The sequence below is a fragment of the Dermochelys coriacea genome, chromosome 19, assembly GCF_009764565.3.
Source record: "Dermochelys coriacea isolate rDerCor1 chromosome 19, rDerCor1.pri.v4, whole genome shotgun sequence".
Taxonomy (NCBI): domain Eukaryota; kingdom Metazoa; phylum Chordata; order Testudines; family Dermochelyidae; genus Dermochelys; species Dermochelys coriacea.
The window spans coordinates 4,272,371-4,285,397 of NC_050086.2; the positions used below are offsets into that span (position 1 = coordinate 4,272,371).

The 13,027-nt window shown below is 50.4% G+C and overlaps 1 protein-coding gene across 1 annotated transcript; it reads right to left on the minus strand.

Moving 5' to 3' along the window:
* Positions 1-3,556: 3,556 nt before the first annotated feature.
* Positions 3,557-11,514, minus strand: LOC119845397 (gap junction beta-5 protein-like). The gene is given in 4 exon segments (XM_038377649.2): positions 3,557-4,291; positions 4,293-4,609; positions 4,612-4,814; positions 11,295-11,514. Coding segments are annotated over 3 exon segments (843 nt in total). The 5' UTR covers positions 4,790-4,814; positions 11,295-11,514; the 3' UTR covers positions 3,557-3,943.
* Between the last annotated feature and the right edge of the window lie 1,513 nt (positions 11,515-13,027).

The following is a 13,027-nucleotide window of genomic DNA, read 5'->3' on the forward strand; positions in this document are numbered from 1 at the left end:
ATACTGCCAGTAATTTGATTGGTTTCAGAGTAGCAGCCGTGTTAGTCTGTATTCGCAAAAAGAAAAGGAGTACTTGTGGCACCTTAGAGACTAACAAATTTATAAGAGCATAAGCTTTCGTGAGCTACAGCTCACTTCATCGGATGCATCTGATGAAGTGAGCTGTAGCTCACGAAAGCTTATGCTCTAATAAATTTGTTAGTCTCTAAGGTGCCACAAGTACTCCTTTTCTTTTTTTTTAGTAATTTGATTATAGCTTTCCATAGCAAATAAACAACAAAGCTCACCTCCATGAAATCACCGGAATATACAGTGTACCCTCTAGCAAGTCGACAATACTATCTATCATATTCACAACATCTGGAGCTACTGATCTATCAACATAGGTTCTTATGCCATGCACTTCGCTTTGATACCTGAATATAACACATACATACATTCACGAACCGATCAGAACCTCAGTGACAATAAATTACAACCGGAATGTAAGTTTGCACTGTCAAAATGCTTTAGTAACGTGGAACATAGTAAGCAGTAATACCGTGTGTCTTATCGCATGAATGTCTCTGTTACATATTCACACCCCATGCACACAGCACTTGCCTCCTGAGAGGAGACGCTATGCCAGCTTGCAGAACTGCGAAATTTATCATCCTGCATGTAGGCTCCTTTAAATCATACTGCATCCTCCCACCCAGGGTATTTCCCCTAGCCCAAGCAAGCATGCTCCACGCCTCTTACCTGACAGTAGAGAAGCCCATAAACTCTCTCTAGCTATTCCATTGCAGCGCAGTCTGAAAGGTCTCGCTGCCTTTGCTGATGCACCGGGGATGTGTACACCTGCTGGGCGTGTCTCCCTTTCGCCAACAAGCTCAGCAGCCCTTCTTCAGAGAGGTGTTTTAAAAAAAAAAAAAAAAGCCTAGAGTCACAGAAATATGAAATGGACCTGACATGTTAGCTCAGAATTACAGCCAGTGCCCATTGAGCTCCATGGGAGTTTTGCCATGGATTTCATAGAGACAAGGGCTTGGCCTTATCTGGGCTTTGATACATTGCACAATGTGTGAGAGCAGAAGGATAATGCTTAGCAAAATTGCTTTGGAAGCAGGAATCCACTAAGGTGCCAACCCTACTCGTGCTATCCACGAAGGTGCTACCCCCATTTTGCAGACAACAAGACCACGGTTTTGAGAGGTGAAATGACTCAGCCAAGGTCCTGGAGCAGAGTCAGGGCCGGGCACATCACCAGCACTCGGCAAGTAATAATCAATTCACAAGACATTACACGAGTGCAGCTGGAAACAGAACCTAAAGAGATTCCTGGTCCCCTGTTCTCAGCTCCAACCCCTCTCAGCTCCCATCCTGCTAATCACAGATGATTAGCTATGAGGATGCTGGCTTCCAGAGGTATTCTTTTTCTGATTCAGTGGTTGTTTATAGGTGAATCTTGGCTCTTTATAAAAGTAAAGGTTTTTAAATTTTTAATAGTGTTTAGAAAATTGCTTTCCATGCATTATATTACAAGAAGGCTTCTCCCAAGCCACACACATGAACAGAGGCACTGCCAGACCACAGGTTGTCCAGGTTCTGATACCCAACAGTGGCCAGTAGCAGCTGCTTCAAAGGAAGATGAAAGAGGGCCATATTTCCAAGGGTGAGAAGCTCTTTCGGAGAACTAGGGAGTTTATTCCACCCGTCTCCGCAAGCAAATCTTCAACGCTGTAAAAATGGTTTATTTGGGGTGTTCATAGTCACAAATATTTATGCTGCAGTGTTATATTGGTTTTAAGCTAAAACAAAGAACAAGAAACAGAAATAAAGCCCATTTCTTATAAAGAGACATTTTTATTCGTTGCAAGACGAGAAATACATACGGGGGTCAGATCTGCAGCGGGTGTAAATGGGCACAACTCCAATCTCTACAGCGCAGCTGAGCAGATTCATAGCAGTTGAGGGGCTGGCCTATGGACTGCGCAGTGCAGTGGCTAAATGAATTGTTCACGTTGAGCTTTTAAATAATATATACCATGTCCACACTGCATGGTTTTGCAGAAGGTCATCAGTGCTACATATGCTACCTTAGCTCTGTGAACATGGAATGAGTATAGCATTCCATCCTCTGGGAGCGGATCACCCCCAAAATGCCACCACCTCTGGGGTGGAACACAGCAGCCATCCAGTGCCAGTGCCCTCAAATCGTCATTTTCTTTTTAGAACGGGGAGTGAGGTATCTGAGAATTTAGGGCAGCAGGATGCAGTTTCCTGCTTTGGCTCTCTCATCACTAGCTACTCCCTGAAGGATGCTATGGGATGTTGGATGACAAATGATTCCGCAGGAAGAGGGTCACCTACACAGCTGCCTTTGCACCACCAATGAACATTACCCAATGGAACAACTTCCTATCAAGGGATGTGGTGGATGCTCCAGCATGTGGAGTCTTTAAATCAAGACTGGATGCCTTTCTAAAAGATGAGGTCTAGTTCAACTGGAAGTTATGGGCTTGATGCCGAAATGGCTGGGTGGAGTTCTCTGGCCTGTGTGATGCAGGAAGTCACATGGGATGATCAAAATGGCCTTGAAAACCAGTGAATCTAGGAGATTTTTTTTTCTTTCCCCTTGGCTGCCGCCTTACCCCTCTCCCCCGTCAGCAAAACTCTTTAATTCCCTAAGGGTTAATGGATTCCCCATCACCAACATTAGCACGTGTTTAGTTTCCATGACTTGAATCTCTGGCAGGATGGATTATTGGTCATTTCCCGTAGACGGGAAAACGCTGCATTATTTTCATTGGGAAGCCTCCTGTTCTCTGTAGTGTCTTCTGTTACCCCCATTTGGTCCTGTTTGGTTAAGCAAAGCTGAAGAACTGTTCATGAAATGAGGTACTTTGGAGACCTCACGCCCCTTTCCCCAGCAGGCTTGGAGAGAAAATACCCACTTGGTCTAGGCATCCCCATCCAAGGAACATTCACGGCCAGGCCGGATTTCTCCAACCTTCAGCTACCATTTGGCATGTCAGCTCAGGGACAGACAGAAGGGCCTGGGTCTGTTTCCACAGTGGCACTAGCTCTGTTGGCTGAGAAATTCTCACAGCCAGCTGAGAAGTCTGGCTTGTTCCTTACATCCCACTCCTCTCTCTGAGGCTTGACCTTCCAATTGACTCCTTTAAAGTTAGGCTGGGCATGCTACTGGAAAACACAGGGAGCACAATCCTGCATGCTATCTCACCACAGGAATTGCCAGGCCGGATCACAACATGGGTCCTTCGAGCCCAGTGTCCTGTCTCCAGTAGTGGCCAGCAGCAGCTGGTGCAAGAACCCATCAAATCTCCTAAGTCTAAATCCTACAACTCTAGGCTTTGCATTAAGAACATAAGAACGGTCATACTGGGTCAGACCAAAGGTCCATCTAGCCCAGTATCCTGTCTTCTGACAGTGGCCAATGCCAGGTGCCCCAGAGGGAATGAACAGAACAGGGAATCATCAAGTGATCCATCTCCTGTCGCCCATTCCCAGCTTCTGGCGAACAGAGGCTAGGGACACCATCCCTGCCCATCCTGGCTAATAGCCATTGATGGACCTATCCTCCATGAACTTATCTAGTTCTTTTTTGAACCCTGTTATAGTCTTGCCCTACACAACATCCTCTGAACATTCCCCTTCTCCCTGCTTCTCTCCAGCCTGTGGTTCCTATAGAGCTTCCCTCTGTGTAGAGAGACCATTCTTCTCTACAATGCCTGAGTCCACTCATTTCCACCAGACCAATGAAATGCAGGGGGAGCACCCAATGTCGTTAATGCCCGGGCGTGTGATGGGAGCAGAGCTGCCAGCAGAGGCCGGGTCTGATATTGGCTCGTGATGTCTTCAGGCCCGGCCAACAAGGAGGGTTGGTCTCGAACGAGGGCCGTTCTGCATGGAGACAGCCTCCCTACGTCTTTCCCTCTGCTTAGGAGATAACATCTTCTCCTATCTGGGAACTGCCTGTGTTTGGAGCCGTGACTAGCTTGCAAACTGCAGCATGGAAAACCCGCCCTCCCGGCTCGAGGCTGTCCTGCTTGCCATGGAAGAGGGAATGGTCCTTGCTATGAACGACGCTCCTGAACTGCCTGGTTTCCCTCTGGCTGCTCTCGCGTCTGGACAGCAGGGACTCTCGGCACCCTTTCCCCACCAGGTAGCAGGCCTCCACCACGCTGAGCAGGATGCAGAGGCAGGCTGTGATCACCATGAAGAGGGTAAAGATGTTCTTCTCCGTGGGCCAGGAGATGAAGCAGTCCACGATGTTGGGGCACGGGGGGGATCTCACACTTCACCACACTGGGGAGGGTGTAGTTCTTGTAGAACTGGTGGAAGATATAGAGGAAAACCACGTCCACAGCAGCCTTAAAGCCAAGGCTGAGCAGGTAGGTCCACCACAGCCCTCCCCACTTCTTGCCGGGGTTGGGGTAGAGCTGGCGGCAGTTCTCGTCCGCTACCTCCCGGTGCTTCTGCTCCCTGGCTTCCCGGTAGGCCACGTGCATGACCACCAGCAGGGAGGGGCAGGTGACCAGGATGAGCTGCAGGTCCCAGAGGCTGATGTGGGAGATGGGGAAGAAGTGGTCGAAGCAGACTCGGAGCAGCTGGGCTGGCGCGTGTTGCAGTCAAAGTCCTTGTGGTCGTCACTCCACACCCGCTCCGCCGCCACCATGTAGACCAGCACCCGGAAGATGAAGACCAGGGAGAGCCAGATGCGCCCGAAGGCTGTGGAGTACTTGTTCACCCCGCTCAGGAGCCCTTCAAAGACACCCCAGTTCATGGTCCGTGGTGCCCGTTCATTGGGTCTGCAAGGGGAAGAAATAAAGAAACAGGAATCAATATTCCAATCTCTGGCTCTAAGCACGCTCCCCTTCCAGAGCTGGGAAGAGAACCCAGGAGTCCTGCTTCCCAGTGCCACCCCTACTGCTCTAACCACTTGTCCCCTCTCCCACTCAGAGATGGGAACGCAACCCAGGTGTCCTGACTTCCAGTTCCACTCCTCCCCAGCTCTAGCCACTAGACCCCACTCCTCTCTAATAGCTGGGAATAAAACCCAGGAGTCCCGCCTCTTGCTTTTCCCCACTGCCCGAACACCCCCCCACCCCAGAGCCAGGAACAGAACCCATGTGCTCATGCTGCAGTGCACATAGACAAAGATCCTGTGACAGGCTGGCCACAGCCATGGCCCAGACTGTGATGCTGAGAGTGTCTACGGGGGACAGGGCAATCTTGGAGGGTTTTATGACTGTCACTCAGCCCTGAGAGCAATTTTTTGTTAACACATAGGCTGAAACTCACCCCTAGTGCAGGCCTATGTAGCACACGAGTTCTCACAACAGGGCCAGCTACAGGAGAGATTTAAGTTGTGTCTAGGTCATGTACTGGCTCTCTGCACTGGGGTGAAGTTACCCCTCAGGCCCTGCCACATTTTGAAAGCCCAGGCAAAGTTTGTTGGTGTCTGAAGTGACCGAGGAACCTAACAAGTCCTTAGCATCTGATGCTCACAACCCTGTGAAGATACCAAATAGCAGAAGGAAGCACCACGTTTAAAGCAGGTAGGGCGATGCAAATCAGACCCCGCCGCCCCACCAAATGTGTCTGAGCTTGTAAGGGAAATCTAGACCTCGTGTGAGCACATGAATTGGAGTTTAGCGATGTTCGATCCCTTCCTAAATGCCGCTTCCTGAAAGGCAAAGGCAGGGCAAGTGAGGAAAGAAAGTCCGTTCCCCCAAGGGCCCCAAGGAACCAGGGTGGACTGATGGCTGAGGCCAACGTAGAAGAGGGTAATATCTAAATAGACTCTGTCACTGAGCTGCCCAGACCAACGCTGACCCCCTTCCCAGTCTGAACTGGGGCTGCTAATTCGAAGTCCCCTTCCACGGCCCTTCCTTTCTTGGTCACATCTCTAGCCACTGAGCAAAGTTGGGCGAGTCTTGTATTGGAATAAAAGATGGCATGTAAGGTGGGGTTAGATCTCCAGCCAGTGAGAAACCAAAACTCCTGATTTTCTCTGGAGACCATTCCCGGGTGCAGATTTCAGGGGTTTCGGAGCAAGGTGGCTCTCTCCCACCCATCTCTCTCTTAGGCCGGCCCCTCTTTACCGAGCTATTTGTTATTCACTTGCCTTGAGTTGCCAGGCACAGCCTCAGAAAACAACTCAGAAAACAAGATAAGGGATTAATCACACAATAAATCTGCAGCTCTGATGCCAAGGTCCTCTCCCATCTCAGGAATCTGACCTGTGCTACCATGGCAGAGCTATGAACCGGATCTCCCATGCTGCCATCCCTCCACCCCCCAGGGCAGCGCGCTGTGCGTTTGGAGCGGAAGGCTCTTTCCTCAGGCCTGACAAACAACTGGAGGCGGCACCTTGTGTAGGAAAGGCAACCGACATCCCAACTTGGCACCAAAACAAAGTCTGGGTTGGTTGATAAACCTGGCTGCTGCATCCTGCACAAGGGGGATGCTTGGATAGTGTGGAACAGCCTGGATAAATACGAGGAAGCAAAGGAGGAGGAGGGCGGGACTGGGAAATCTTGAGTCACTTTCAGTACAGACACAAATCAAGAACCAGGAGAATTAGGAAAAGCTACCCTAGGTTATAGAGGGAGGGGAAATGGACCAGTGGTTAGCCCTGGTGGCCAGGAGACTTGACTTCTACTCCTGGCTTTGACCCAGAATCACTGGGTGTCTTGGACAAGTCACCGGACCTCTGTGCCTCAGTTTCCCCATCAGTAAATAAGGATGATATTCACCGTCCTTTTCAAAGCTCTTTGAGAGCAGCACATGTCCAGTGCTACATGAATGCAAACTACACTTATCAATCAGATACTCAGCCATAGAGGCACACTGACACACACCACACAGCCCCCATGTGCACCCGCAGCAAATAACACAGCACGCACCACACACAAACTCAGGCATATACAGGACACACGTTCAGAGCCCAGGGGGCTGACTCTGCCCTTATTCAGGTATAAACCTGGAGTAACTTTCTCTCACTCCCCCTCTAGCTAGCTACAGAGCCAGACACAAGACAGGTTTCAGAGTAGCAGCCGTGTTAGTCTGTATTCGCAAAAAGAAAAGGAGGACTTGTGGCACCTTAGAGACTAACAAATTTATTTGAGCATAAGCTTTCATGAGATGAAGTGAGCTGTAGCTCACGAAAGCTTATGCTTAAATAAATTTGTTAGTCTCAAAGACACAAGACAAGACACATACAAAACACACGCTGACATGCTTCATTGCAAATGCCAAGGACCAGCCTGGGATGCTTTGCTTCTCTCAGCTGTACTGTGGGCATAATTCTGAGACAAAGTTCCTTTTTGTGCCCATGTGTCTGAGACACATGCCCCGGCTCCCAGACCTTCTCCAGCCCCGCAGCCTCCCTAGGTCCAGCTCCAAGCAGCTCCTCTTCCCGTGGCGAATGCCGCTTCCCTGGTGGGAGGTCCCCTGCAGAGTTCTTCTCTTCCTTAAGGGGCTTCGGAGCACAAGGCAGAGCTTGAAGTGCAAAGCATCCCTGCATTTTCAGGAGCCAGGGGGAGGAATTTTCAGAGGAAAGCCCTCTCAGGGGCGGGACAAGGAGTTAAGGTGGATTTCCAAGATGCCCGTTGGCTGCCAGCTTGCAGGGTTGCTGGAAGGAGAGGCTCGTCCCAATGGCATTTTTAGGCCCCAATCCTGCAAACTCTTAAGGTACGCGCTTAACTTTACTTGCCTGAGCAGCCCAGTTGGCGTCAATAGGATTGCTCAGGGCTGCTCAGGCACGGGCCCTTCAGCCGGTAGTGTAAATAACTAAATACACAATTGGGGCATGCTGTACCCTCTGTGCCAGCAAAGAGGATGCCGGCCACAGAGAACGATACATTTCCTCCCATCTCCACAGGTCATAGATGTAGCCTGTAGCAGATCCCTCAGCTGCTGCCATGGCTGCAGTTGACACTAAACCACCCCTTCCCAAGCCTGGATGGCCAGGGCATTTTGACTATGCAGTCCCCCCTAGCCCTATACACCTCCCCACCCGGAGCTCAGCAATGCCCCCTGCGGCTCTTTGCAAACCAGCCATGGAGGCTGCAGTCTTGCACAATACAAGCCAGCCCTGGAGTTATTCAGCCGACACCCGGGTGCTTGCAAAACGAGGAGGCAAAGAAAACGATCGCTGCAGCCATGCCAGCAACGGCCCAATGGGGACCAGGTCTGGCTGCACTCTAGCCCTTGCTAGCTGGCTGGGGGAGACTCTTTCAGCCCAGTAGTGCAGGGGACATGACGGCTGCCCCCTGCCCAATGTGCGCATGCAGCCCCAGACATGGGGGCCGGGGTGGGGGCAGGAGGAAGAGTATCTATCACGTAGAGCCATAGAGATTCCCTGCTGCTCCCCACTGCAGCGTAGGCCCCAGGCAGCCTAACGCTGCCAAACGTTAGAGCCAGAATCCGGGCCACTTTTATGGGGTTTCTTTAAAGCCACCTTTGTGCCCCTCCCTAGTTCCCTGTCCTCTGGGTTGTGCCTCCTGCGAGGTGCACCACAGAATCTGTCCCTCTGATTTCATCCAGATTTGGCTTAGCATGGCCGTGCACCGCTACCATGCACACCATTAACAGCCTAATCCAAGTGCCCTTCCCCCCCCAGGGCCTACTCCTTGTGCAGGAGGCGTCCGGCGCTGTACGTTGGCACAGAGAAAGCAGCGGCAGCCTTCCCCTGCTGCCTCTGGCGGTGCCCATTGGGAGGCAAAATGCTACGGAGCAAGGGGGCAAGACGCACCAAATGCAGGAAACCTTCCTCCTGGGATGAGCTAACAGACTGGCTCAGCAGATCACTCTGTGGAGGGGACGACATGGCCCAGGGGACTGGTAATGGGAGAAGGAGCCTTTCACCTGAGTCCAGCCCAGGTCACTCACCGTGCAATGGCTGCTTGGTGGTGCAGATGACACAAACTCGGTGGGTCTCCAGCCTATCCCCAACACTGCTGCCGTAACTTTGGCACCATGCGGCTTCTTTATCGGTCACCTCTGCCGAGAAGCCAAGGAAGGACTCAGTAGGCCATGGCTGAAGCTCTCCCCTCTCATTCCTAGAGCTGGCCTTTCCAGGTCTGGGCTGAGCATGATGTAGGGGACGCTTGCCCTGTGGCTGCCTCCTGGTACCGAGAGGACTCTGGGCCCTGGGGTGCCCAGGCTGGCACCAAATTCACAGGAACATATTTCGTCTAAAGCCAATGCAGGCCAAGGAGCGGGGAATATCATGAAGCCTCTGGCCCTAGGACCAGCTCTGGAGCCCTTCGTTGCAGCATGGGCCTGATTCTCAATCACTCCAGTCCTGAGCTTGGAGGACCAGGCAAAGGAGATTGCTTAGGGCCTTGCCTCTCTATCAAAGGTACTTGTTCCTCCCCCAACCCCCATTACCTCACCAGCATCACATCTGCACACCCTGGAAGATAGGTCAGTGCTATTATCCCCATTTTAGAGGTGGGAAACTGAGGCACAAAGGGGCTCAGTGACTCCCCCAAGATCCCACAGAAAGCTTGTGGGGGCAGAGGAAACTGAACCCCTGTCCCTGCGACCCCAGGCTCACATCCTAACCACTGACCTGGCCTTCGTCCCTAACAGGCCGGGTTGTGTGCACACCACACGTCTCCCCGGGGCTGCTCAAACGCACTACTTTCCATGGGCCCTGGGAGGCAGAGAACGGATGTCGTACCATGCCCTCTGGCCACACCCCTCATCTGCTGTCTATACCAGGGGTTGGAGCAGGGCTAGGGAAAGGACTTCAGGCAAGGGATATTTTCAAGTGGCCATTTCCATCCCTTTAGGTTGCCACCGTGGCATCAAGGAGCCTGAAGTGTAGCTGAGAATGAGTTTCAATCAGCCTGTCTCCTAGGCCTCTCCAGATCAGGTTAGCTTCACCTCCCGAACAGGTGCCTTTTAGATGACATCTTCTAGCATGCCAGCAGCTGGAGGAGATTTTTCATCTCCCCCTTTTAACGAGTGATGATGGTTAATTATTTCTCAAGGAATTAATTAACAGCCGTTTCAGCAATGTCTGACTCCCCTCGCTACAACCGGGCATTAGCGTCTTTCCCAGTGTGCCATGTTTTATCCCTTGCAGAGAAATATAATGACTGAGGCAGGACCCCCAGGGGTTCAACCCTGTGGCTGCACCACTGCTTGCCACTAGGTGGTGGCCTAGCACCGCACTGGAGCAACACAGGCGATTGGCCCCGCAAGCCCCCCGCCCCCTCGCATGAGTTTTTTGGTTCTTCTTTTTATCCAGTTGTCTCTGGGGAAGGGGGGGGGGGAGGAATCACTTTAAGAGTCTTCTGTGCTCCCCCCCTCCCTTTTCTGACTCACCAAGGAAGGAAGTTTCCCCCAAGTATTTTTAAAACCAAGAGATGCTGCAAGATTAGCAGATTCTTGTTATACGAGTAGTCAAACTAGCAATGCAAATGCAAGTCATCAGGCCCACAGGCCCTCTTTGCTCCTGTGAGAACGTTGCTAACTGGGCCATTCTCTGCTGCAATGTTATAATCGTGCTCTGCCATTCTTATATAACATCTGTCACTTCACGAGAGCTCCCGGAACGCTTACAGATTTACAAACCGCCGCGGGCCTGATTTTCCTCCAAAGCTCAGCACCCAAAACTGGGGCCGGATTTTAGCTCTTTGGAAACTCTGGCCATCAGAGTCACAGCGGGAGCCGGTAGATGCTGAGCACTTCTGCAGTTCTGGCCCTTGCTTTGGTGCCTCTCCGGCAGCTGAGTTCTTTGGAAAATCTGGTGTGCCTAAGAATTACTTCTCCCATCACTGAAATGCAGCCACTTCTGGTGTGGAACGCAGTGGCTGTTTAACAGCTACACACACAGCAACATCACATGGGACATAAAAACAGACGAATATACACAAGCAACTCGTGGGAGGGGAGTTGGCTCAGGCACAGGGACACACCAAAGTCATTTTTACCTTTGACCTAAACCCCATTGAACTAGTGAATGGCCAAATTAAGATCCTATTTTCTGAATCTCCTGAGACTTTGCTAGTTCTGATAAAAGTCCAATTCACCCCCTTGCAAAGCCCAAACTTGAGTTCCGTGACCCATATCTGGTGGGTCTGAAAGTGTCAGAGGCGAAAGGCCATTGCAATACCCCACTGCAGCATGCTTAGCCCTTTGCAACTCTGTCCCTGATTAATTCAATGTATATCCCTGGGCAACAGTGCAAATCGAAGGGGAGAAGCAGCTGGTAACCCCAACAAAATCATTTCATTCCTACGAATATATTAATACTCATCTGAACAACTCACCCATGAAAGCGGCTTGTTGGGCTAAGGATGATTCTCCTTTGGGTGCAAGAAGGTCCTGGGTTCAAATTGTGGATGAGTCCTCGCAAAGGCCTGGATTGATGCTATGCCTTTCCATTAGTGGTTTGGTGGGATGCTTCTCATCTGCCATCCAGGAAGTCTGGGGTTCATTCCCGCCCAACACAGCAGTCTTAGTTGATCACAGTGGTCCTTTCCGGCTTTAGAGTCTGTGATACATGAAGACAGGTTTCAGAGTAGCAGCCGTGTTAGTCTGTATTTGCAAAAAGAAAAGGAGTACTTGTGGCACCTTAGAGACTAACAAATTTATTAGAGCATAAGCTTTCGTGAGCTACAGCTCACTTCATCGGATGAAGTGAGCTGTAGCTCACGAAAGCTTATGCTCTAATAAATTTGTTAGTCTCTAAGGTGCCACAAGTACTCCTTTTCTTTTTGTGATACATGAAGGAACCCCAAGAGCTTTTCATACCAGGGGGCTGCAACCTTTCCTTGGGCATTTCAAAAGAAAGATTTAAAAGTACGATTTCCAGGCGCTTGCCTCACTGCAGAGCCAACCAGTGCAAACCAGCTCATGATGGAAGAGCACAGGGAGAGGGAAGAACTGGCAGCAATAAGGAGTCATTACGCTGCCAGATTGTCTCACTAATCAGGTGCACTGCTAGGGGGAATGCAGGTAGGGCTTGGAATCATTTGAGTAGCGACTGCTGGTTTTCCCTGCAGTTCCACTGGGTTTTAAAAAACGTGGATAAACATCTAAACAGCTGTAAAGTAAATTACTTTTTTTTGGTGATGGCTCCGAGGAAGAGCTCTGCATTTTTAAATCAAAGGAGCTCATTTTTTCATATTACCCCATTCAACAGCCATGACGATATGCAGGAGTGTGGCCTGATTTACAAATTCCAGCACCCCCTGAAATGAAGAGCAGACACAGATCCAAGCTCTGATCCGGATCTGAATTTCCACCGATTCCCAGCAGAGGGCTCTCCGATCCAGGTTTCCTTCCAGGAGCACCTCTCACTGACAGGCTGTTCTGGGGTCTGACTTGAACAGAATAAATAACTAAAAGAAAAGGAGTACTTGTGGCACCTTAGAGACTAACAAATTTATTAGAGCATAAGCTTTCGTGAGCTACAGCTCACTTTATCGGATGCATTTTCAAGTGAAGTGAGCTGTAGCTCACGAAAGCTTACGCTCTAATAAATTTTTCAGAGTAGCAGCCGTGTTAGTCTGTATTCGCAAAAAGAAAAGGAGTACTTGTGGCACCTTAGAGACTAACAAATTTATTAGAGCATAAGCTTTCGTGAGCTACAGCTCACTTCATCGGATGCATTTGGTGGAAAAGAAAAAGAAAAGGAGTACTTGTGGCACCTTAGAGACTAATAAATTTGTTAGTCTCTAAGGTGCCACAAGTACTCCTTTTCTTTTTGCGAATACAGACTAACATGGCTGCTACTCTGAAACCTAGAATAAATAACTGGCTCTGTTTGCAGCTCTTTGGGTTTAACTTGCCTCTTTTGGGTAATCCCTGGCCAGCACAGAGAGCCAACCCACTCCTGCTCCCATCTGCACTGGCATCAAACTGAGGCAGAAGTGAGCACGGTTTTCCATAAGGGACCAGGCTGATACAGGGATGGGGCTGATGTGATCCGACTCCCCCAGGTTTACTCCAGTGTAACTCATTTATACCAGCCCTGGTGAACTTTAGAGCAGCCTCAGGG